Here is a 26,694-nt window from a genome sequence, read left to right on the forward strand (position 1 = left end):
CAGCCACATTATCTGGTATGTTTAATGGCATTAAAATACTTCTTCATTTGAGTAGCATGCCTCAATTTGGTCATCTGCTCTACAAAAAAAGAGCTACTAGAAGAATATTAAAACCTATTTGCAAAGTATCTATGAAACAAGGAGATCAACAGGACATGGACATACTAAAACTTGATATTTGAGTGTACAAGCACCTCAGGACAAGTTTCCAGCTACACACTACATCCTTAATTGTGTAGGTGTCTCTCAAAAGCAGAGCTTAGACATGAGCTGAAATAATGCAAGAAATGCTCAAACAAAAAATACCAAGTTTTTAATTTACAAATTCCATAGAACACTGTTTCAATGCTCTCCTATACAGCAATCATCCCTCGTAATTTGCCACAACACCTTCTATTCAAATACAAACCATAATTGGAAAATCAGGCAGGTTTTCCTCAGGACAGAAGTCTGGACCTTGTTAAGCTTCACAGTTTACCCGCAGCCCTCCCTGTTACTGTGACAGTGCTTCTGGTCAGAGGTATCCTCGTTGGGCAGTACAGGAGTGTTGGAAGAAGAGCTTCCCGCGTGGCCATGGCACACGTACAACCGTGTCTCACCAAGAGCTGTATGGCCTTGTGACAACCCCTCACCGTGCCAGGAATCCCCTCCAAGGGGTATCCTGGGACTGGTCCCAGCACTGTGGCTTCACTCAGCCTTTTGTCTGACAGAAATTCTCTCAGTCAAGACAGAGACATAGAGTTTCAGCCAAGCATATGTGATTCCCAGAGCGCAGTACACAGAGGTCAGCAACAGGGGGACAAAAGGGAAGTGCCATTTCCAGGGGGTCAGGGGAAATATGATTTCACAGAAGATTTCCAAAGGCACTAGTTGGATGAGGTAGATTGTTTCAAGCCAGTTAAGTAGAGGTTTCTCTCTCCTGTCAGAGAAATTAAAAAAGAGGTGGTGTTAAAATACATGTTAACTAAAAATATTCTGTTTTTCAGCTATCACCAGTGCAAAGAGAATCTCTCATTAGATCACAATAATAGTTTAAATAACAATTTAAAGAGTTTCAGTAGGAAAAAACCCCAGTGTGATAACCAAGAGTACAGCTCAATGTCCTTATTGAGTTCCAGGATGCCTTGGAATCCTAAAGAGAAACCTCATCAATTGCTCTGTTTCACCTCACAACAACTGAACAGCAAAGACTTGTTCCACCAAAGCTGTTCTACAACCAAAGACTGCAAATGTCAGATTTATTTTAACCTCTTCCCCCAAGCTTTCTGTAGGATGTACTGTGAGCTGATCTCTCTTGCAAAGGACACTGGTGGCAGGGGTTTACTGCAGGTAGTTTAAAAGGAATTTCATGTTTTGGCACATTAGGAACAGGAAACTTGCCAAAGCTCCATCTCTAAACAAAAACTAAACTCCTGTGGAGTGAATTTTTCAGCTAGAGCTCTTGAGACAAAATGATTGAATTATTAAATAGAGAAAATCACCTACAAAAAGCAGGTGCCTGAAGTACTGAATACGTGTTTACAGTACTTCACTACAAACCCTTCATTACAGCTTGGGTTTGCCCAGAAAAGTTTGGGAAACAGGGAAGTGGGGACTGCAGGGGTTATAAGGATGAGCACTGTCTTTGGCCAAGTGGGTAAGAGATCCATAGGCTGTGAAACTACACAGGATGACTTGGGCAATTGTATATTCTGCCAACCTACTTGCAGTTTTGTGGACAAATTACAGCTTGCAAATAAGTGTTATTTACAACCTGTCCCTTCCACGCATTAAAATACTAACCACTACTGCAAAAATCCACAGTACAGTAAGACAAAATAAACAATTTGCAGACAAATCACTTTAGTAAGTGCTAGAATACTGAATTAAATCCTCAGAGGTTACAGCATCACAACTCCATGCTTTAACAGAGCATGAGGCAGGTGGGGATCTACAGCCTCCTGGGACTAACTGGGCAGTTGTCACGATAACCAGATGTCCTGCAGTAATCCTAATTTAAGCACTGCCTCCTGAGAACAGAGGCAGCAGCATCTTTTATCTAGTAACACTTTAATTTGACACTTCAGCATCAGTTGTCTGTGCTGTTTGTCCCTTGTGACAACGACTGCTCCCAACACCAGAAGAAATGTTGTTGTTCCTGGCATTGAGATCAAACTTCCTTAATTACCTGAACAGAGATTTCAATGAAGAGAAGCTATAAACAGTAAACAGCAGCATAAGCAGTATTTTAATTGGAAGTTCTGAAAAACAAAGGACATTATGTACTTTTAAAATTAATTATAAAAACCTTTTGCCATATATATTGTAGCATCTTTAAATCCTACTAGTCACATACGGCTTAGGATACCTAAAAATAAGCATAAACATTTGCTAAAGCAAATGCCAGGCATTTGCAATACACTTACTTCAATTATCTATAAACATACTGAACACACCAACTACAATTTGAGATAGCACTACAAACAAACAACTGGGAAGTGACTAAAGCAAAAATGACAACCAGATCAAGGCTATTGAGCTCAATGTTGCAAACTAGATAAAAATTAACTAATAGAAGAACATTTTACCTGGTGATGTGAACAACAATGGAAAAAGTGAGAAATGCCCTGTTGTTGCCAGGATCAAGTAGATGCCAGCATCCTTGGCTCTCTGAATAGATAATAAGCTAAAAATGACAATAATTTGTTATGCTTTTGTCTTTTAGCAAAGAAACTTAATTTCAGCAAAACACTATGCAATTCACTGAAGAACAAGTCAAACAGTTTCACAGTACCCCAATCCCTCCTAACACTGGACCTCTGATGAAGTCTCCTGCTTCCAAACCACGTGGCCTCAGAGATAAAAACACAAGAGAAAAATCAGCCAGGAAACCCTCCCTCAGAAAACCACACACCCACTGAATGAAACAATCAGCAAGGCCCAGCACAAAATAGGAACTTAAACATCACTAAATCTCTCAGGAAGGAAAATACAGTTTGTAGCAATACTGATCAGGGAGCTTATGAACTACAGCTTCACTTCTACCTGAGGCAGGCATAAAGTTCTTATGGTAAAAACTATGTATTGGTCTGGTCAAGCACAGTGCAGAAGATCCCTTTCCTCAGTTGGCTCCTCAACAATCTATCCAGCATTTTAAAATACAAACCACAGCACTCATCAAGGTTTGAACTGTCTCTGAAATTAATTAACTTTAAGTGCACTACACTGTTACAGCTTAAGGCATTCTATAAAAAAGTTCCTCTTCTGAAATACACTGAAAACAAAGTGATTGCCTTCAAGAATTCCTTGACAGGTGGCTGCAGGTTCAGTTTGGCCAACTACTTTGTACAAAATTCACTTACCTTAAAGGCAGAATAGCAAGGAGTATTGCTTTCTCGTGCACGTGCCAGCCAAACATGAAGGAGCTCAACGCACAAAGAACAAGGCACTGGAGAAAGCCTCTGGGCCCTTGAGGTTTAAACCAAAGACAGAAAACAGAGGGCTAGAAACAACAGGCAAAAACAGGACTTCAGTGAAATGTTTGGCAATCCTGAAGACAAGCCATTGTCCAAAGAGATTTGTCAATGTTACTAAACACCACTGCACCCAGGTTCTGCTTGGGTGGCACAAGCATTATATAGCACTGGAGGAAATCAATTTATTTGGATGTAGGAGTAGAGCCTGGAGGATTTCTGTTGAAATATGAGGAGGGAAAAACAGACTGAAAGACCACAGCCAACTTCTTGCTATTTGTGTTCAAAAATTGTCTTCCAATCTAAGCCACTAAACAGCATTTTATCAGTCACTATATATTAGTAACAGCATATTTGTTGCCCTTGAATTAAAATTCATGTGAAGTGCATACTAATCAATTAAAACCTACTAGGGACAAAACACATCAAATTTCAAAAAAATTAGCTGTTCTTACCAATATAGCTATGAAAGTACAGATTAATGTTGCCAGTGGAGTCACTGAAGGGAGGACAGTGTGCTGAAACTCTTGAACCAGCCCTCCTGTCATGGAGGCTTTAGGGATTTTTGTACCATCAAGAAAATTGCACTTTAACCCTAAAAACAAAACATAAAAAAGCACAAATTGATAAATGCTAATAAATAAAATGAAGTAGCTGAACTAAGTACGTGGCCAAGTTTTTTCTTTTTTTAAAGGATGGCAGATGGAAGTGGTTAATGTCTGACCTACTGCTGGTAACTCATGCACCGGATTGTGTGGACAACCATATGATTTATGGCAATCTGAAAACATAATTCAGATTTATTTTAAATGGGGAAGACTAAAATACAGAGAGCTCTATCTGCAAACAGGCACCCAACAGCAAGATTAACATACTGACCAAGAATTGTCAATGCTTTATCCATGGCATTGTACAAAGCCCAGAAGTTGGGGGCCCAATAGGCATGGCAGAGACCTCGCTTGAAAGGGAAGAGCCGTGAAATGACTTGAGGCAGCTGACCCTACAAAGAAAAACAAGAAGAATAACAAAGAAATGGCCTGTTTAGATAAAATATTATTTCTACTTTTATAACAAAGTTTTCTAACTGTTCAGGGGAATAACACATGAAAAAGGGGTTATTACCAATACTAGGAAGGGTCCCAATGAAAGAGCAGAAACAAGACAGACAATCAGTCCCAGAAGAGTTACATGAAGAAAGCTGAAACTTCTCCACTTCAGAGATCCATCTACAAGAAAGAAACAGTTGCTGTGGGAAGTGGGAAGGGAGACAACCCATTCCACACTGACAAGGAATTGCTAGCACCTATCTAAAAGGGGCACACTGACTTTTATGTCAATATATTCAGTTGCTTCCTTCAACAGCTAGCATTTCTTTTGCCCACATTGCAGCTCCTGCATTATACAAGCTTTCAGTATTTTCCAAATTTACCTTCCCTGTTCACATGAGGAGTATCAGGCATGTTTCAGTGCTCAAAAGTGGGGAGAAACTCAAAGTAGGTCTTTGAAATAGATTCTGATACTGTCTGATTGTTCCATATCCAGGATAATCCTTATGGCTTCCAAGTGCAGTTTGTTAATGTTGGTTTTTCTTAATAAAGAACTCTTAAAGAAACAGGAATTGTACAAAACAAATCTATTTCAAAGATCTTTCAAGATCCTACCAATTCTGCTCTCAAGCAGGATTTTTGTTTGATATACAGCCATTTTGTTCCAACTGTATCTGCATGTCTTCACTGTTCCCCTAGTTCCACTGATGAACACAACTCCCCCCAAAAGCCAGTGAGGAAAACCCCATCTTACCTGCATTATTTGCAGTAAAACAGTAGGATCGTAACAAATAAATGCCATATGCTGGGGCCACATACATGTAGATGTGTTTGAAATGCAGAAGAACAGCAAAAAGAAGAGCGCCCTCCAAATACCTTTTCTGAAAGAAAACAAAACCTAAGCTCTTCTCTTTGTACTCACTTTGAACAGTCCTCTGTTGTACTCCTAAGGTGACAGGACATTATAAGCATTAAAAAGAGTATTTACTTCAAATTACAAATTCAGTAGTGTTATGTACAACCGTTATGGAGAAGGAAACTATCCTGTCACACAGTCACCTCTCCATAGCTTCAGAAGTTACATTTTCTAAGGACTGGTGATTTGGAAGAAGATAAGATGGCAAGAAATGATGTCACATTGCTCAGGGGAAACACAGAATTTAGCTTTCTAATGGGGAACTGCAGTGCTGCAGCATCAGCAAGCATTTATGGTGAGTTTCAAGTTTTTCTCTTCCCCACAAACTCAATAAATAATTAGACATCCAGCTTCAGGCAGCTCAACATAAAGCCACTACCATTGCCCACAACAAGAGCAGACCTATGAAGTGAACTAATGCACCCAAAATACACGTGGCAACAAATAGACAAGAGTCACTTGGGTTTACCTGACACAGCCGAGCAACAGAAAGAAGCATCAGCCCAAACAGGAAGCCATTGTACTGGAAGTGAATATCTGAACTTGAGTCAAGGAATAAATTTAGCAAGCTTTCTTTACTACTATGGTTTCTGGAGAAGACTCAAAAGTTATGAGGAATAAACTCAAATTAAAACGGAATTTAAATTAAGAAAGCAACCTTAAATTCACACCACGTAGACGCAAGTAATTATTTAACCTTACCTGTAAGTACTCCTAGACACAAAATACACTAATGCTGGCTATTACCTTGATGAAATGAGACACAACAATCTACACATGTATTGTGCAATTTTTGCAACATAAACCAAAAAAAGTTAAATCTCCACTTTAATTTTTAAGTTATTAGTTTCTGCCACACATTGGTTAATGGATAGTGACAGTTGCCCTCGTATTTCTACCACTTGTAAGCAGGCAACATACACAAGAACTGTGACAGAGAAAATGAAACCCTTCCTTTAAATGCACACTGTGTCAGGACTGACTTGCAGTAATTGCAATTTCCAGAGTTATTTTTATATAGGATATGGACCTGTTGGAGGGCATTCAGAGAAAGCCATGAAGATGCTCCAAGGGCTGGAGCACCTCTGCTATGGAGACAGGCTGAGATAACTGGGGTTATTTCAGCCTGAAAAAGGGAAGACACTGGGGAGAACTTGGAGCCCCTTCAGGTACTATTAGGTGCTCTTAAGAGAACTGGACAGGGACTTTTGATAAGGGCATGCAGTGATAGGGCAAGGGGGAATGGTTTTAAACTAAAAGAGGGGAGATTTAGATTGGATATTAGCAATAAATTCTTTCTTGTGAGAGTGATAAGGGACCAGCACAGGTTGCCCAGAGAAGTTGTGGATGCCTTATCCCTTGAAGTGTTCAAGGTCAGGCTGAATGAGGCTTTGAGCAACCTGTCTAGTGGAGGGCAGGAAGCTGGAACTAAATGATCTTTAAGGTCCCTTCCAAACCAAACCACTCTATGATTCTATAACTTCTTTAGAAAGACTTCCTAATTCCCATATAATGTTAACCAATTGAACACATTCCGAATCTTAAAGCACTTTGAAGATTTTCCTTACCACAGGACAAACTTGGAACCACACCCAGAACAGAGCCTCTCTGCTAATACTCCTGTAGGCAGGTGGAGGAGGAACAGCCACATTGCTGCCAGACTGGCTGGTTCTCTTCCACTCCTGGCAAATCAGACCAAGAACTGACTAACTTCCATTTTGCCAAATAGCAATTCTAATGAAAACAAAGTTATTAAACTAACCCTAGAAACAAAACCAGCGGTGTTACTTTCTATGACAGCAATAATAATACAGAATTGTGCCACACACTGTAACAGGTTGTTAAAAAACCAAACAAACCACAAACAACCCACAATGGTTTGAAAGGATACGATCCACAATTAACAACCCAAAATTCCACAAGAGCAGAACGGCAAGAATAAATGTTGGTTTTTCCAGGATATCCTTTGCAGCTCGTTTTCCATTTACACATCTGCAGCACCTGAACAAGAGCAGAAGAAACAGAAGCTTTAATTCAAACATACATGCAGGAACATTGTTGGTTTTAAGAGTGAAGAACTACATTTACTCTAAAGTTAGCCATTTTATCAGGATGCAAGGCAAAGATACAATTCTTGCTAAATTCATCAAGGGCAGGCAGTGTCATGAACAAAGTTTAGTTAAAAAAAAAAGACTTTCAATTTCAATAGCTGTGGTGCATTCCACGTGCTAAAGTTTACATTACATAACAGCCTCAGGTTTGAGTCTCCCATTCAGCAAGCATAAAGCTCTCATAGCCTGCTTGCCATCATGAGCAGTGTGTTGCTACATTTGGAGACAACTCAGAGAGTCGTATTTAAGGTCCTCAGATGGACATTAACCTCTCCCTGGCTACCCCTGCCCCATTATGAGTTATTTCTGTTGGTTAAAAACATCTTATTACTTCTCAGTGTGAAGCAATATGGTTCATATGACTTTTGAAAGCAATCTTAAATCACATTAAAAAGTTACAGATGATCTGTGTTGAAATACTGTTAGTGCAACCTCCCTGCCACGAGCAGAACACCTTCCACTAGACTGGGTTGCTCAAATCCCTATCCAACCTGGCCTTGAAATTTTCCAGGCATGGGGCATCTACCACCTCTCTTGGCAAATAACTGTGCAGACACCAGCCCTGAGCCTTCAGCCTCACATTCATACATCTGTGAGTCAAAACAATAAAAGGAAAAGAAGTCACAATGCAAAGCTAGCCCATTTCAAGTAAAGAAAGTAAATAAAGGAACTTAGGCAGTGCTCCAATCAGAGAATTTCCTACCCAGGTTCTGAGCAGACAGAATAAAGCAACAGAAGACTCTTACAGCCAAACCATTAAGGCAGGCAACATATTTCTCAGAACATCCCCCCAGTCTATTCTTTAGGTATAAGGTAAATAGTTCTTCACAAAGTCAGGCCACGCCGAAAGCATCTGATCCTAAAAACATTAGACTTGGAATAATCAGTTTATCATCAAAAACACTGGAGCAACTTTGCATATTTGATGATTGATTTGATGCATTTTGTGACAAATTTCCTATACGCTTCTACTCTAGAACAGAGTAGTAAGAAAAATAACAGGAAAAAACCTGTTCTGAGCACATAAGCTGTCCTGCAACTCCTACAAAATGAGCCCAGTGACAGAAGCAAACCCAAGCATAACATGTGAAACTGCAGCTGGTGTCTGAGTGAATGCAAATCCAATACATACACAGCAACTGTATGTCCAAGAAGAACACGTTATCTTGTGTTTAGCAGCATATTCCAAGTTTCTCCTAGAACAGGTTCCAGCAACTCTGGCATTTCCCCACATTTACAAGCTTATTTGTACAAATAGTTATTCGTTGTGGCTACAGAACAAGCCCACATATGAAGGGCTATCCACTGTCCCTAAAATTAGAACTCTAAGACTTACTCATGAACTGCATATATGAAGAGGGTATCTGTAAAGATGACAGAAAGCCTTTGGAAGAAGATGGTTGCACGACTGGCATAATTCAAGTTTTCAACAACCAGCATCTGGGGGTCAAAGTACTTGGCAATGTGAGAAAGTGCATATTCAAACCAAGCAAAAAATGGTGGATAATCCAGGGTCCATTCCGAGGTTGCCTAAAGACAAAATAAGATTAAATAGTTTGTAACAAACCATGCTGTTTGCAGTCCTTCAGGTACAGCTCACTGCAGCAAACCAGCTGATGCATTTTCTCTCAGTAACCTCTATGTTACTGAAACCACTCCACAATTAGTAGCCAGCTCTGTGGTGCTGACCATGATTTAAGCCGTTCTCCTGCAGTACTGGTAGAGATGGGACATCTCCTGATTAGCAGGAAAAGATTAAAGAGCATTTTGTGTACCAGCACCTAACCAGTATATTACTGTTTGGTATCTATAAATCAATTTACAGTAATAGGGCCAATATTACAAAACCTCACAGCCAATACTGGTCTATATTAGAGTGATCACCAACACAGTCAGCCTTGCTCCAGGCTCAAAATTACTTTTACTCATCAGTTAGCAAGTCTTAACTCTCATACAACCTTTTCAACATCAAATGTCATTATGTGATCTCTTCCCCTAAGGAGAGTTGTTATCCCTTGACCAGCAACTCCTTTAACTCCTTGGCTGTGGAAACAGGAGAGGAGGAGGGATGAGCAGAGCAGGTTGGGATGGGGTGTATTTTTTAATGAGCATGTTCCCAAATGCTTATGTCATATTGATGAAAGGCATCCTATGCTCTGGCCTGAGGTTAATGCTGGCATTATAGAAATCTGTTTGTAAAACAGCCCTTGGATCAGTCTTACAAAGTTCTGACCTGCACAAATCATTTACTCCTGGATGCTTACGTGGAGTACCAGACACTACCGTATCTATCCCTGCACTCCAGCAGATACCAGAAGATAGATTAAAACCCAATTAGGTGGGCTGAGCCTATGACAAACCTAAAGGTGATTCATCTAGATAAAAATCAATGCATCCTTACTAGCACACCAGCAAAGGCTCAAAACTTTAATACACTGATTGATTTCATAGTGTATAGATGTATACACCCATTAGCATGACTCAATGTTTATTCTGGTAACTGTGTATCAACAATGAGAAGAGCAAAGAGACCGGCAATTTAGGAGTATGATGCAACTTGTTCCTGTGCTACACAGCCTTTCCAATAACCCACATGCCTTAATTGCATCTGCCATTTTGCATTTTTAAGTACTTGCGGCTGCCCCGAACAACTTTCATTTTTTAGCTAAATGCTACACAGGGCCAGCAAATTGTGACTGGCATCTTTTTGTCCCACTGCATGACAGTCACCAACCATCTCTTCCAACATTCACAAGGTCTGACATACCCAATGTGCCTTTAATTTACACACAGCTAAAAAAACCCCCAAACACGTACTTACCTCATAGTACCACTGAGAGAGGGGCAAGCTGTGGGTGATGGCAAGCCAGTTCCTATGGACTTCGAAATCTGTGGAGTAACTACAGAACGTGTACGTTAAGAGTCACATACATGCACTTAAAGGAGAAATACTTCAGAGCACATCACCACAGGCAGGTAAGAAGGAAGTCTCTATTTATCAACTGTAGGACACCACTGTGATCAAGTAACTGAAACAGTAACAAAGATGCTGCTCAAGAACTTTGTGCCAAAGATGTATCATAGAATGATTTAGGTTGGAAGAGACCTTAAGGACCATCTCATTCCAACCCCCCTGCCACGGGCAGGGATACCTTCCACTAGACCAGGGCGCTCAAAGCCCCATCCAATCTGGCCTTGAACACTTCCAGGGAAGGGACATCCACAGCTTCTCTGGGCAGCCGGTGCCAGTGCCTCACCACCCTCACAGTAAAGATTTTTCTCCTAACGTCTAATCTAAATCTCCCATTTTATTTAGTTTAAAACCATTCCTCCTTGTCCTATGACTATCTGACTATGTAAAATGTCACTCATACAGGTGGTTATAGAGCAAAAATTATTTAGAGCTAGGATTTTTCAGATAATTAGTGCGAAATTCCAGGTTCTAACTGAAATTTAACAGCAATTTGTTTGGGTTCTTTTCAGTATAAAAACATATAATTACAAAGCATTAATGTTTCAGCACACTTAAAGGCCTTCCCGAACAGCGGCCAGTCGGAACGGGCCAGGAGGGAGGGCTTCCAAAGAGAAAAGCAAAGCTGTGCCACGCGGCGGAGGCAGCGCGGCCTCGCTTCCCTCACGAACCCGGGAGTCACACGGGCCTTCAGGGCCTCCTCAGGACCGAGGCCCCACGCTGCCCGCGGCCGGCCCCCCCTCACGGGTTCGCGGCAGCCCTACGCCACCCGCCCCCCTCCCGTCCCGTCCCGTCCCGTCCCGTGCGCAGGGAAGCTCCTTACTAGGCGGGGATGAGGAGGCACTTGAGGAAGGACACGCCGAGCGCCAGCGCGCGGAACCAGCCGCGGCCGCCCGCCGCCATGGCGCGCACCCCCAGCCCCGCGCCGCCGCCGCCCCACGCATGCGCCGCGCCCGCCGCGCCGGTTTGAAGCGCGCGCCCGCCCCGCTCGCTCGCTGGCGGAGTCGGGAGCGGGGCCGCGCATGCGCGGGAAGGGCGGGGCTCTGTGAGGCGCTGGAACGGGCGCACGTGGAAAGAGAGGAAATTTAGGTTGGGTGTCAGAAATTCTTTCCTGTGAGGGTGGTGAGGCTCTGGCACAGGAAACAGTTAATGATTAGCCTGCACGAACACAGAGAAAGAAAATCACCACTGGACCAAGAGGCGCGAGAAGAATGAGCGCATAGACTGGGAGTATAAAAGCTCAGGGACTTTGTTCAGGGTCCCTCTGTGCAGACACCCAGCTTGAGCTGACCTGCTGCTGCACCAGTCTATTACTATTTACTTTTATAAATCCAGCACCTGAGACTGCTGCAGGGAACCCCGTGTTGAGGCTGAAGGAGGAGGAAGCGTGCCTGGGAGTGAGTGTGTGTGAGCGAGGAGTTGGTTGGTGGTGCGAGGCCACCCAGCCTCCCCTGGGCAGGAGCTGCTTTAAATGACACCTCTGCTCCAGGGAGGTGCCTTCTCCAACCAGTCTTCCTGGTGTCCAAGTCAGCTTCCAAGTACAAAGTGCCCTCTCAGAGGACAAGGCTTAATTCTTTTAATACCTTCCTGCCAGCCTGGAGGGTGGATGCATACAAGGCTGATGCCTCTTCAGCTTCCTTACAGCAAATCTTCATCTATTTAGGAATAGTACCTTGTAGGAGCTGCATGAAATCATACAGATAATATGTTCAATTTTTTTTTCCTGTACAGCAGCACTGTGTTATGGTTTGCTCAAGCTCAGGAACTAGAGACAAGTCCAACAGCAAAGCATCAGGGTTTAAGAAGGGTTCTCACTGGAAAAATGAATCCTCTGTTTATAAATGTTTGAAACATACATGAGCTGATGCATTTAAAATGGCTTTGATTATTTGTGAAGGCTTGTTCGTCCAAGTTTTCTACAACTGCACTAATTCCTGGGGAGCTTCCTATAGTTCCCAGCCACGGAGAGGGCAAGGTTAAGCAACAAGGCACTGTGTAACATCATTAGAGAAAGGAAAAGCTACAGGTGCAGCAAGCGTCACTCATGCTTTTTGCTCAAGAAATATATGTCAGGCAGAGCACCTCCTGCTTTGTTCACATTTTATTTACTGCTTTCTAAAATACATATTAGTAACAGTTCACAGAAAGAGTTACAAGCAGAGAAATGCAACCAGATTTTTAAATGTGATAGCCCTACAGGCTCTCTGTGAAGGTGGTAAGCAATAAAGACCATCTTTTCACACTTTTCAAACACTATTGATTCAAAAGCATGGCTTTTAGTGAATTGGGGTCCAAATTACTATCAATGGGAAAATCTGTAACTGGAGTTGGAGCATGAAAATACTGAGGGGAATGCCAAGAGGATGAAGAGAAAAGAAATTATTAGATATAGCCCTCCCCTATAGCTCCTTTTTTTTCTGAATTCATAGGGAAAACATTTCTTGTGTTATTCCCAAGTGAACCTGTGAGCTTGATCTGGATATTTATACTCCATCAGCCCTTCTTACATGGAATACCTGTGACTGCCGGTACTAATTCACATATGAGACTCTTACAGGGAGGGCCACAAATTAGCACTGCTTGTACCCTGCATATTTGTGTCCATCAGCATGTGGATGCAGAATGGAGGTCAGAAATTTCAAAATACATTGAAATTCTGAGCAGTGGCACCAAATTCAATGGGATGGGGTGAAAATGAAATTCCCCAAAGGAGTCTTCTTCATAACTTCTTCATTTATCTGTGAAGTGTCAGAAGATCCTAGATTTATTTTCCAGAGTCTGTGGCTGAAGGCAGTATTTATCACTTCCATCAGCCTTATATATGGACTCCATCAGCCCTTCCACCTTGCCTTTTATTCCTGGGAATAGATCTGATTGACTGCAGATATTTGCTGCCAGTGAACTGGAGCAGCAATTTATACTCAACAACCCAGTTATAATGTGCTAAGTACAGCAGTGCAAATGTTTGGTGACTTGAAGCACATGCAAATTGAAGGAAAGCTGCCTGCTCCCGAGAAGCTACTAGCATAACTCTTGGCATGACCCACATTTAAAGTGCATAATAGGAGATTAAAACTGGAAAGGACTAGTAAATCATTCTAATCGCAGCCTCTTGTGGCAAAATCTTTGTCTCCATTGTTATCTTGCTGGTTTTTTTCCCCCCGAACACATCAAGGTATTTTTATTCTCTCCCTTCTAAATCCTGGATTTCTTGTGAATATGAATTCTTTCAGATCTAACTTTTTACAGCTACTTCTTTTATTTCTTTACCATTGCCTGCAAAACAAACACTCCTCCCATCAACTCCTCCCAACGCTTAACAGCTGTATAAACCAGGTATCTCTTAATATTTACGTACAGTTTCAGTCTTGTCTTTGTAACTGGACGTTGTTAGATACTGAAGAGATATCAAGCCTAAAAATACATAAACAAACCCATGAGTGATTCTTCCTGGAGTCCATTAAGATGTTTCATAATAGTGTTTCTGTCATGTAAGAAATGCCACTGTGCTATGCACATGTCCAGATCTGAGAATGCCATTGGACTACAGCTAAAATCTAGTTTATTGTCTGCCCTAACTCTGGTATTCTCCTGCTCTAACACTACTGAACACTCTATTCAGTGGTCATTTAGGAAAAAAAAATTCAGGCCATTAAAAAAAAATTGCAGGGCTTGGCCTCATTTTGTACACTAAGGTTTTTAGGCAGAATCAGGAGTTAGGCACCAAGATGTAGAAGAAAACAGCCATGAAACATTAAGGGAAGAAAATGTCACTAGATCCTTTCCAGGAAAAGAAACTGTTTGTTCTGAGAGTGAATATTCCACTCCACAGTGAAATAATTTTTAGCTGTTACTGCTAATAAATGCCAAGTGCTTTTCATGACTAGTGATGGGGTTGTGCTATACTTAGTATGGCTTTGTGCATGTTTGCTTCTCTTTAATTCAGGAAAACTCTTGAGAAGAATCATTATCAGTGCTGTTGACTGGTAAACAAGAGCAAGTTACACCTCCAGAGCTCAGAAAAAGAAGTTAAACAAACACCAGCTATTCAGATAAAATGCTAACAAATGCTCTGGAGAGAGAACCTTCCTATGAACAGTCATTATACCATAACTCACAGACTGCAGAATTGGGAGCAGTTATAAATTGAGCTTAGTGCGAGTTTGAAATAGCAGCTGCATTTGTAGAACGTATGTTTGACTGCAATCACAAGCGATCCACTTACCGCCCATTTCCAGTATAAATAGTACCTCATACTTAAGGATGTTTATTGTGCTTAGCAAGTCAGAGGTACCTCAAGTTTTTCTGTTCCTCCCAAAGCATGGCTTCACTCATGTCTATATACTGGTTGGAAATTCTCCATCTATCTACATATATAAACGAGAGATATTTTGCATCTCACTGTCTCTTAATAAATGACAGAGATCTGGGGCCGGCTGTACCTTCTCCTGACTTAGTTGCATGCACACAAATAAATGTGTATTCAATTTGTTCATCTTTTGCATAACAGACTGATGGGTTAAAGCACTCCAGGTGAAGATCTCTGTCCAGTTCTCTCCTTTTACAGACTCCTCTTACTTGCCTTTCACCAAAAAAATGCAGTAATGATTCAACTCTCCCATGGAATATTTTATTTTGCTGAAACAGAATGGAGCAGTACTGATCCAGAGCTCTAAAGGGTGTAGGTCAGACTTTTACCCCCCTACCTTTCTAAATGATGTCTAAGCCCATTGCTCTTACCTTTGGATAAACTCAAGCTGACAGGAAACAAATTCCTACAGGTGAGTATTATTTTAGTCATGACATACAAGAGCTCCGGTTACAGATCATTTAAAATCTACTCTCAAGGGTGTAGGTTAAAAAGAAATACTGTCAACAGTTCCCAAAAGCTCTGTTATCATAAATTCAGCAAAGGCATATCTGTTTCAAGTCACAGATGTGATGAAAGAAGGTTCATTTTACATATCATAATCATATTACCAGCACAGATCATCCCTGTGAATGTCCAGCTGACTGGCAAACTCGTACTTTATAATTCAGGACAGGGATAGAAAAGAAAAAGTTCTTCCTAATGCAACGAAAACTAGAAGAACAAGGTGACTCGAAATGGAATTGGCCAAAAAATCCTCAAAATCAACAAAAATTACAATCCTCAAAATTAACAAAATGTGCCATGTTTAGTGGTTCAGAGGGCTTCAAGCCCAATAAGCGCTTTCTGACAACATGGTCCCACGTATATACTGGTTTAGCACCAAGTCACACAAAGGGCAGTGATTCATAACAGGCTGGCAACAGCTGCAGAATGTGCATTTTACCCATCAGCATGCTGATTTGTGTTGTTCATGCAATCACAGCTTGGGACAGTAGAAATATATTGATCACACTGTTTTTTTACAAGAAAAAAAGCTTCTTTATGCTTGTTCACAGGTCAGGTTATTGTAATGACAGAGTAGTTACTTTGGGAAGCAAGAACATGCATAGTACAGAGCTTTGTAGCCCTGTGCTAGAAACCTTTGGAAGCACTAAAACTCTAAATGCAAAACTTAGTTATTGCATTTTCCCTTCTGTCTCACTAAAGATACCTGAAAATGTTCCAGAGGGCCTTTCATGCACTCACAGCAATCTGGCTAGGGAAATACAGTTAAGATACTTCTAAACATAATTAGCTGAGAAAGAACCATCTTGAATGTGGCACAAATGATGTTTAGACACAACGTGCAGCTAGTGAGTTATGATCTCCATTACAGCACAGACCCAGTGTGTAGGGAAGAGCTTGACCTCTGGTTTCCCACTGCCTTCCCTCTGGCAAGCCGACACTGAAGCCACGCAAGCAGGTAAAATTCTTTTAGTGACCTGACCGTTTCACTAAGATATTAAACAAAAAAAGGCTCAATGTACCAGGATAGGAAAAATGACCCCGTTTTTGCAATGAAAAATATTAGGTGTAACCTGGTGAGAATGTTGTCTTTTCAAATTAAATCCATCCTACCCAGAGAGCACCCTATGCATTCCAGGCACTGCTGAAGGGACATGTGCCCAAAAGAGGCTCAAATGTTTAAAAGACATTTGGGAGCCTCTGCCCCAAAATCTGTCTTCACCTTAGAAAGTTTCAGCAGCATCCTCCAGACAAATATTAACATTGTAAGAGAAAGAAAAGGACTAGTTATCTTGGATGCTTTTGGAATGTAAAAGTAAAGGTTTAATCTTCTTGGTTTGTAGGAACACCATTCTCTCTTCTATGGCTTCCTTGCCAGTCACATTATCCCAACACGGCTTCCCTGAAAGCAGAATAAAGCAGGGGCTTCCTCACAGGGTTCAGAAAAAAACCCAAGCCAGCTTCACAGGGTGACAGAAATCCTTTGTTGAACCCAAAGAGACAGGATCCCTTACTCATTTGCAATTTGCACCATCCTTTACAGCTGTATTGAGTGCACGTGGGAAGGCTTCTTCTCCGTGGATCCAAACAAACTTCTTGGATGCTCCGCACAGGTGATACAGCAAGACACGGCAAATGTGCTCCTAGGGCTGTGTGCTGTCCATGGTATCTTTCACTGCATCTGTTCTCCAGATACATTCCAAACCATGGTTACCGAACCCTCACATCCCCTGACAATGCAGGTTAAGGATCACTCCCATTTTCCAACTGGAAAACGTAGAGAGCACAGAAGTGATTTTCCCCAGAATTGTACAGCAGGTCAGACGCAGAGACAGAGACAAAGCCAGTCCTTAATTCAGGTGCTAGACAATATTGCTTCTGTCTGGAATATGGACATATTCTGAAAGGTCGTATTGGTAAGTACATTAAAGGAAAATCATCTCCTTGTTAGTGACTCTTAATCCAGGTAAGCATGATTCTGAATTAGGTGTAAGTGTGTTTTAAAGGGAAACACTTAACCTGTGTTATCTCCATGCTGGCACCACAACAAACAGCCATTCCTACTTGTACCGAATTAGGCGAATAATCTTATTATTCATGAAATCTGAAGTATGTGGATGAGCAGAATCTATGCAGAAACCATCACTCATGGCTATTTTCAGCACTTCTTCCACAAACACCTGGAAACTATTGATTTGCTTATTATCTGGCACCACCCAGAGTCTCTTCAAGTTCTGCCTGGTGTACTCCTCTTCAGGAAGGCCTTCCACACTTGCAACCCAATCTAACGTCAAGTGGTTGGGGTCCTGCAGGTAACTGGATATTGAGGAAAGGTTTCCATTGAAACAATAGTAAAGTTTGGAACCAAGAAGCTTCAGGAACAGGCATGACGTGGAGAAGATATGAGCGCTGAACACTTCCATGTTGGAGGAAGACAGGCTGTAAATCTGGGGTGCTTCTCGGACGGTGAAGTGAACGGTCTGGGTCTTCTGATCGAGGGTGATGTTGAGCATGGCATTTTTCTCTGCTTTAGAAAGCTCTACCTCCTTCTCCTGCAAGGCCTCAATCAGGGGCTGAATTTGATAAAAATCTACTTCCCGCCGCAGTAAGCCCATTTCCTGAAAGTCTTCAGGGAGGTCCAAGTGAGAAGTTCGTAAAAAGTTCAGGATATAGCGGAAGATTTTGCCATCTCTGTCAATAAAGCAGTTGCCTTGGCTGTCCTTCTTGGTTGGGATCTTCCCACTAAACATGGCCCCCAGCATGGAGTCTGGAAAGCTAGTCAGAGTGGACAGAGAGGTGGTATAGAGTTTTCCGCCAACATTGAGCGTGATAGGTTCTGACATGATGGAAAAGTCACGGTGCTGGGACTAATTCTAAAAAAAAATAAAATAAAAAAAAATCCAACACCACACATTTAGTTGCATTGGCCTTTTTAAAGGTTAAACTACAGACATAAATATTCCTAAATATATAAGGGTAAGCACATGGCAAGAATTCATCATAGAAATTAGGAGTGTGGAATTATTTTCTGAGGTTGTATCTTGAGAACAAGCATAAGGATGTTTTTTCTCCTAACAGATTTGAACAGGACTTTGTATAATTCATTTAAGTGCCAGAAACCATGAGTCTTCCAAAACTTTACAATTATGCTAAATGTGAATCTCTCCCACCAATACCTACAATGAGGGCTGACTTTGAAGTAGTGATCTGGGCTTGTATGATCTCATTTCCCTCATGAACAGAGAATTTAGAGGGAACAAAGAAGGACAGGACAAGAACTGGACACATCCCAACATCTACCATAGTGTTTGAAGATATGATTAAAGCAGCAAAGCCATTCAGCAGAATCCCCTGACACATGTCTGAGTGCAGTCAGCCTAGCAGGGAGCCAGACAGCAGTTGCTGCTGTAAGCACATAACAGTCTGCAGTTCCTTTCAGTAAAAAAACCACCAGGCTTCCTCCTTTCAATGTGCTTTATCCTAGAAAACATATTCTAATTATTTGGGGCCATATTCCAGTTGACATAGTTTCCATGCAGAGCCTCTGCAATCGGCTGACATGAACTGAGGATGCGATTTTAAGGTGCAGTTAAGCCTTAGGAAGGGGCATGACCTCCCTTTGCCCTCCACCATACCATCCTCCTCCCTTATGCCACCTCTGGCACTCATCTGATCCAACAGTGAGCCAGTTTAGGGAGAAAACCCAACATTTTCTATTCAGCATGTTTCTGCTGTATCTTGGGACTGGACTAGTGCCAGGGCTGGGGCAAGGGAAAAGAAAGGAGCTATGCAGCTGTCTCCATTGAGCTCAGCTCAGCTGTCTTGTGCAGGTGGGCCATCATTCCTGCTACCTGAGGACCTGCAAACCTGTTTTTCCTTGTTTGCTGAATCTAAATCAATCAACAGTTCAGCAGGAAATCCACCAGTGTTTGCTTACAGAGGCAGGAGGTAGCTCTTGCTGTAGTACATACAGCCATTCAACAGAAAGCTGCCAAAAAGCTCCCTTAAAATTAAACTTAAGTGCAGGCATTTTCCTAACTAGTAATGGAATAATCATAGACACTACCCACTATTACCAGCTCTGGGGTCACAGCAAAATGCAGATAGGGAGAAGGTCATCTTGTGCTGGAATATCAATTCTTGTATGGCTGCTAAAACCCAGATAACAGTGCTAATGGCATCCTAAAACAAATACGTCTCTAGACAGCAGCACATTTTGCTACGAAAAACTGGCCCAACCTAGGGCAGATAATTAACAGTTCAAAGGAGAGCCTGTCTTTAAATTGTTTGAGACTAACATTCCACTTTGTTCTTTAACCCTTGGCACACAGCCTATATCCCACTGCACAGTAATGGAAAGATGCTGATCTCTAAATCTAGAGTGCTTTCCCTGTATATCTCTTAGTCCCATGCATCCAGCAGAATTGGCAAATAAAGATGCATGCGTAGGCCAACACAGTAACACGTGCATTGATGACCACAGACCGTCCTTGTGACTAACCTCAGCCAAATATACTCCAGAAAAAACTCTCTGTTCCCGTGCTAAACTCCCCTTGGAACTGTAGTCTCAGCGTACTTCCCACTCTTGAAGACTTCAACCCAATTTAGAGTCAAGAGCTGTTTAAACTTGATCATGTGGAGGCTTCAACTGATCTAATTCTGTAGCACGAGTGGCTGCCATGTGTTTTTTCCCCTAAGGGCTTGCAGTATGTCTGCAAAAGCATTGCTACAAGCACAATCAGGCATTCACAAAAGCAGCCTAAAATGGATTTTACTCTTTTTTTCACATTTCATCAAACAGAAGCTTCCCCATACCTCCCTACAAATAACACAGCCTGTAGAAGCAGGACTGACAGTGACTCCAAAAGCCATGTTCACTGCTTCCCACCTCTTCTGCCCTAAGCAGCTGCTGTAGACTAAACAACCTTTTCTTTCTTCATAGATGAAGCTTTCAGATTTTTGAGCTCAAGCCTGCTTATCTACACCATGAGAGTTGTTTTCTCATGCTCTCTGCCAGCCTTAGCCAGACGCAGAGAAAGATGTTTCCCTTGATGTGTCTGTGACAAGGCTTCACTTGGCAGAGCCTGTGATCAAGAGTCACAACCCAAAGACCACTGTATGGCCCAAAGATACGTATCTTCATTTCAAACTCAGCATCCATCCTAGGTTTACTCTGATCCAACACCTCACTGATAGCCTGAATGAGAGGCAGATAGCTCAGTCCAAATGTTACCTGAACAGGTAACATTTAAGTCTCCTGTAACTGTTTTCTTATCAGCAGTCCAAAAGGGAGGTTGCCAACAAAATATGGCAGCAACATGAGCTCTCTGAAGCTGAAGACCATATCTATGCTGGCAGCAACAGCATCAGAAATCTAACCAAGCCTTAGCTCTGGAGTTGGAAGAGTAGCACAGAGATTGGCATCCTCTCAGCATGTGGGCTCTGCTCCTCTCCCACCTCTGGGCATTGCTCAGACACATGCCCTGGACAGCCCATTCTGCTTATGGGTATTTCACAGTCTACAGACCCATACAGGCTGGATTTCACTCTCCCAGGACACCAGCCTGCTCTGACTTTGAACCTGCCCACTACGCCTGCACTAGATTAAATTTCAAACATTTAATGATGCAAACATCTTGCCCATGGATGAGGCTGCAGGATAACTATTCCTCAGCTGTCATTCCTAATTGTCTTCTGCCTAATTCATCCCATTTCTTAGCGATTTATATCCGCATAGTGTGAAGATGAATCTGATAGTCTGGGAACCTCAAAAGACCCAAAAACATCAGCACAAATGAGCGTGAATGTCTACTGGATTTATCATCAACCTGGACTTAATGCGTTGACCAACCAATATACTTGATAGTAGCTGGGGAAAGTCAGTCTTTGCTGCTTTTTTTCCTATAAACTTGTTTATGAAAAAATGTTTTTCATAACTCTGTAAAAATTGAAATGAAATGGGTTGTAAGTTTTCTCTCTTTGCTCATTCAACCACCATTTGCAGCCCCCACCCTGGTTTATCAAGCTTGGGTGCTTTGCTAATGCAATATAAAGGCTGTCCAAGAGTGCAGCATGAAAATCACTTCTTCTTGGTGACATTTCCACAAAGAGGAGGTACCAAGAGCATCTGATCTTGGACATGGGAGGCTACTGCTCTAGTGGAAGGTGTCCCTGTCCATGGGGCGGTGGGTTGGAACTAGGTGATCTTTAAGGTCCCTTCCAACCCAAACCATTCTATGATTGTATGATTCTGTAACCTGCAGTCACCAAGGACAGGTACAAATTGGGTTACAGTTCTTGGAAGCAGAGAATTACAGTAAAGTTTTTTTGTGTAGCTCCTTCCCAAGTAGCACTTAAAATTCATTCACATTAGGTCAGCTAGAGATCTAATTTGACAGCTGAAGATGGAAATTTGGCTGAAGAACACAACATCTATTTTATGCTTATAAGAGCAACCTGTATTTAAATACCTTTTTTAATATCATGGGGGGTGGAAATGTCTACATTTGACTTAAAGTCATGATCTTATGATGTGATGTAAATTGAGAGAAACCAGCAGGGCAATGGTTAGCTTTATGATAATGTCAAACTCCTGAACAGAAGCTGTTGTCTGAGCATCTGAGTATTTCAACTGACCACAGCTTGTAAATTTGAACTTGGGTTTTACTCACAGGAGCATCCTCAACAGCTGCATAGAGAACATTTCTGTAATAATCCTCTACCCCATGAGTTTAGTTCAGCAAATTACTGGTTTGAAGCTGGGAGAGTGATGGGGGTTGACACAGCAGGAAGGTATGCAAGTATGCAAAATGACAAAAGCTAACTGTTTTCAGTTATCAATGCCTTCACATATTTAGAACCATCATTATCATACCACTTTGTTTCATAATCATTTTGAATGTAGGACAGCTTTGGATAAGCTTATTTCCCCTCTCCTGTATTCATCACATTTAAGAGCACTTTAATTAGCTAATAAATAAAATTCTGTATACATAATTTAACTGAGTGCCTGTTTCACCCAACTTGGCAAAAACCCGCAAGTGTACAATAATCATCAAAACAAAAAAAAAAAACCCATCAGTCATGATTTGCCAACATAAGTAAAATGTAAACAAATGGCACAAATATTACTATGTTTTTAACCACTGAAAAATGCATACAGCTGTAATCTAACCTTATCAGCAAAAAGAATGCAGTTTAACAGAAAGTCTAAAGTTATAGATATGTTTACATGGTTGCTGAAAGAAGACAGCTATAGCTATATATATATGTATATATATAAAGAGACAATTTTTAACAGGATTTTTATTGGGAAAAGAAATTGATTGCCAACACAGATTTCACTTTAAATATGTCAGGGAAAGAAAATGAAACAATCCTTCTGGATTTCAGAGGCAATGCCCAAGATGTGGATAACAGGCTGATCCTAGTGTCATTCAGGGGATTTAATTAATGAGATTAATTAAACATAGAGCAGCAAAGCAAGAGCAATCTGTAATTTGGTAGAAGAGGATCATGTTGAGTTGTTAAGGTTTCCAAAGTCCATCCCAAAAGCTGCTTAGGGCCTCTGAAGCCCTTACACATGGTATTAAAAGCATTTAAATTGTAGCATCCCCTGAAATGAGAGTTAACATATGCTGTTACAGCAATAGGGTTTTTGCTGCAAGATGTAGCATTACATGGCCATTTACAAAGTCATTGTTTTTAATGGTTTTAATTTCATGGAGTCACACAATTATAAAATGGCTTGGGTTGGAAGGGACCCTAAAGATTATCTTGTTCTAACCCGCCCACCATGGGCAGGGACACTTTTCACTAGACGAGGCTGCTCAAAGTCCCATCCAGCCTGGCCTTGAACACTTCCAGGGATGGGGCAGCCACAGATTCTCTGTGTAACCTGTACCAGTGCCTCCTAACCTTATGTATAAAGTATTTGCATCGCTGGTTAACTTTACTGTGTAGCCTTCAATAGGTCACCTGTAAAATATCCCTCCACAACCAAAACTTGGAAAATCTGTATTTAAGACAGTGAAATACATGCAGCTGCTGTAAGAAATAGTTGAGGATTAACAATGAACTGCAAAACATGCACACAGGAAAAAGAAAAGAAAAAAAAAAAGAAAAAAAGAGAAGAAATTAATTATTTAGGCTAGTGCAATGAAAGATGCCTAAATGGCAAAAGAATTAAAGCAAGCCGGGGATCATTTCTGCTAAGCATCAGGAAGCGCAGCCAGACTAAAAACCTCTCTGGCTTTTTGCGTATTGCCCAAGAGAGCTGGTGAAAGCCACATCCAGGAGAAAAATGTTACAAGACACAGATCAGGTAGTGCTTTATAGGAAGTAATTCTGCCTTGGGAGGGGCAGGATTGATTTCAGCTCAAAAGGAAGTATGAAAAAAGAAATAGCTGGGCACCTGTATGGCTGCTGGAGACTTTAAATGGGATTCAGCAGTTGTTGCAGGATGGGGCTCCAGTCTGCTTCATTAGAGCATATTAATTGTGAACATATAATCAGGCAAAGATGCTCCTTCCTGTGCGAAGCTCGTTCTGCGAAACTGGGTTTTACCCCAGTTTCCCCACACTTGGCATGTTATCACTTTGCTCCGCTGTGTCTCACTGAAATGCACGTTTTGGTTTGAGGTAAAAACTCCAGTTTCTACAAAACACCTGAGCCCTGAGAAAACAAACAAACAAACAAACCCTCATGAAGTTGAGAACTCCAGATCTGGACACAGCCAAGCCCATGGCACCTGCTATAACTCTACCTGCAGAACAGTTCTGTGCCTTGTCCCTTCTCAAGGGGACAACGTCATGGAGAAAATCCAAACCCTACGAGCTCGTGCCTTTCTGTGTTACGGCGGCTGCAAACAAGGCAGTTTGAAGCCTAGAAGTCACCCCATGAAAGACAGGATAAAAAAAATAATAAAATAACTAAAGGGGGGGGGGGGGGGGGCGTAGAAACAAAACAACAGTATTTAGGGGATTAAAAAAACCCAACAAACCACACCTTAACTGACCACTTACCCAGCTCTCAGCAGACAATGGGCATCAATGAGAGTTGAGTTTTAGGAAGAATTTTGGACAAAATCCTTTGCAAGGATGGACTCTCCCCTCCCTTCATATATCCCTGATGCACATTTACTTAGCTCAGCTCATCCTCCACTACAGAAGGTTAAACATTTGCAATACAGTCTCTGCACCCTATATGCTTATTTATGGCAATCTTAGAGAGGAAATCCCATGTTTTCCCATTGCTGCAGGACAGACCCACCTGATTTTGGACACTTACTTAATATGAACCCCTCCAACTGAGCAGCATGTTAAGAGGCTTAAATTCAGTCGGTGAAGCAGAGCATGGCGTGCCTGCCACGAGAAACAGATCCCAAAAAGAAGCGCCTGCAGGGAGGCACAGCAGGTATTTGTTTCCGGGACTGCTGTGGTGCCTCTGGAAATTTCCAGCAGGCGTTTGGGGAAAGGCCGCTCACGCCGAGGCTGGCACGGGTGACATGGTGACAAGCTCTGGGAAGGGACTCAAATTCCCAGCAGGCGTGAGGCAGGAAACGACGGGTCACCCTTCCTTTCTCTTCTTTTTGCGACAGGATTCCTATCGATCTGCCGGTGGCTGCAATACTGGGAGAGACATACTGACTATCCACCTTCGGAGCACAGCTGCTCATCTGCCAGTTACTTGTATTTAATTTATATATAATTTCTGACCCTGCTTTGTTATGCACAGAAACACCGTTCTGCCAGTGAGTCGCAAGAGGGGTGGGAAAGCGTGAACGGGAATTTCGTAACACTCCTGGTTTGTCGTGGGTACGATGGTGTGTGTTCATCCCTTTCCAAACCTGCACCTCCATGCCCTTGAGCATCTCCCTGGGCTGCTTGCTTAGGGATGCAGCTGAATGCAGGAGGCTTCGCATAGGCTCTCTGCCGATGCTGAATTTTCGCATAAAGAGAAGGGGTAGGGAGGCAGAGGTAGGAAAACAGAGCTGGTGCCCAGTTAGTAAAAAGCAAGGAGCGATATTAAAGCAAAGGTCAGGTTCCTCCTGAGAGCAGAAGAACAAAAGCAGCAGCGCACAGCAGGGAGCAGGAGAACGAAAAGAAGGCTAAGAGCTGCTGAAGGAGAACGGCTGACAACAAGATGGAGGGGAGAGGGAGTGCAGAGCCACAGGGATGCAGCTGCAGCCAGGTCTGGAGAATAAAAGCCAAAGTGCTGCAGTGCTCAGCGCTCTCCTGGTGTGACCTTCAACACCCGTGGGCTCAGGGGCTGCTGGGCGGGCAGTGCAGATGGTCAGGAGGCCACTGCCACCGGCTGCCAGAAAGGAGCCTGCTTGGGGTCTCAGGGCAGTGAGAGCATCACTTTTCCTTCCAAGCTGATGTAACCCTTTGTACAGTCAATGTACAATATAGCCACTGTAACCCTTTGTACAGTCCAGTATACCCATTTAATACCAGTCTGGGCAGAAGTTTTCACTGATTTTCAATGTCCTGTCCAAACACTCATTTAAGTATTACTTGGCATCCCTGGAGTTATCTTCCAGATACTCTTTATTTCCTTCATGGATCACTTTATTTTGTCCCTGAACAACTTCACACACAATTGGTAGCCCACCACCTGCTTGATGGACACACGGGGTAGTTCAACAATCCAGTTTCCACCTCATCTCCCACTGACACCATCGCTTCCAGAGCATCCCTGCAATTAGAGGGCGGCTAATTCCCAGCACGGATTCTGCTGCACCACAGCAAAACCCCCTCAGAAATCACGCTAACAAGGCAGGCACCACCCAGAATTAGACCCTCTGGAGGGCATATATCACGCCCATTGCCCAGCCAGACCCAGCTGGCTGCGTGTCCCGGGTGTGGGCTTGGATTCGCTGTGAATACCTAAATTTCGGAGATGTTTTATTTGAAGGGGGCAGTGGAATGTGCAAAGTTTGCGAAGTGGCACTGAGCCCGACCCTGTTACGGACAATCGTAGGTACGGCTCCTCCCTATACAGCCAGGCGCTCACACTACTAAATTAGCATCAAATGCTAAAAAAATAACCCCAAATTCCCCCGCAGAGGGGGCTCACCCGTCCTTCCCGCATCCCACAGCAGACCAGCTCCGCGGCTCCCGGCCGCCGGTCCCCGCTTCCTCCCCGTGCCTCAGTTTCCCCGCCGGGGGACTTCCGCTGGGGGTGCCTCCGGCCCTCCCCACGCCCCCCAGCCAGGCGGATCTCCCCCAGCCCCGCCGGGGACCCACCTGCGCCCCCTCCAGCCGCCGAGCTCCGCCGCCGGCCGAGAGGCGGAGGGAGGCGGAGGAAGCGAGGGGCGCG

The 26,694-nt window shown here is 42.7% G+C and overlaps 2 protein-coding genes across 6 annotated transcripts; both read right to left on the reverse strand.

Annotated features, from left to right (window-relative positions):
- Nucleotides 1–291: 291 nt before the first annotated feature.
- On the reverse strand, nucleotides 292–11,420 carry ALG8 (ALG8 alpha-1,3-glucosyltransferase). The gene is made up of 13 exons (XM_048295241.1): nucleotides 11,320–11,420; nucleotides 10,347–10,425; nucleotides 8,862–9,055; nucleotides 7,306–7,415; nucleotides 5,884–5,951; nucleotides 5,253–5,379; nucleotides 4,575–4,678; nucleotides 4,332–4,452; nucleotides 3,908–4,047; nucleotides 3,342–3,481; nucleotides 2,568–2,665; nucleotides 2,168–2,240; nucleotides 292–919 (listed from the first exon to the last, which is right to left on the reverse strand). The coding sequence occupies exons 1-13, from the start codon at nucleotides 11,397–11,399 to the stop codon at nucleotides 688–690; spliced, it is 1,566 nt and encodes a 521-aa protein (XP_048151198.1). The 5' UTR covers nucleotides 11,400–11,420; the 3' UTR covers nucleotides 292–687.
- Nucleotides 11,421–12,579: 1,159 nt separating this feature from the next.
- KCTD21 (potassium channel tetramerization domain containing 21) lies at nucleotides 12,580–26,689 on the reverse strand. Of its 5 annotated transcripts, none has more exons than XM_048294381.1 (3): nucleotides 26,622–26,680; nucleotides 23,786–24,045; nucleotides 12,580–18,245 (listed from the first exon to the last, which is right to left on the reverse strand). In XM_048294381.1, the coding sequence occupies exon 3, from the start codon at nucleotides 18,213–18,215 to the stop codon at nucleotides 17,433–17,435; it is 783 nt and encodes a 260-aa protein (XP_048150338.1). In that variant the 5' UTR covers nucleotides 18,216–18,245; nucleotides 23,786–24,045; nucleotides 26,622–26,680; the 3' UTR covers nucleotides 12,580–17,432. The 5 variants fall into 5 exon arrangements, with proteins under 5 accessions (XP_048150338.1, XP_048150336.1, XP_048150337.1 ...); XM_048294379.1 differs by lacking the exon at nucleotides 26,622–26,680 and adding an exon at nucleotides 24,661–25,035; XM_048294380.1 differs by lacking the exon at nucleotides 23,786–24,045 and having other exon boundaries at nucleotides 26,622–26,689.
- Nucleotides 26,690–26,694: the final 5 nt, after the last annotated feature.

Source organism: Corvus hawaiiensis, chromosome 2 (assembly GCF_020740725.1).
Source record: "Corvus hawaiiensis isolate bCorHaw1 chromosome 2, bCorHaw1.pri.cur, whole genome shotgun sequence".
Taxonomy (NCBI): Eukaryota; Metazoa; Chordata; class Aves; order Passeriformes; family Corvidae; genus Corvus; species Corvus hawaiiensis.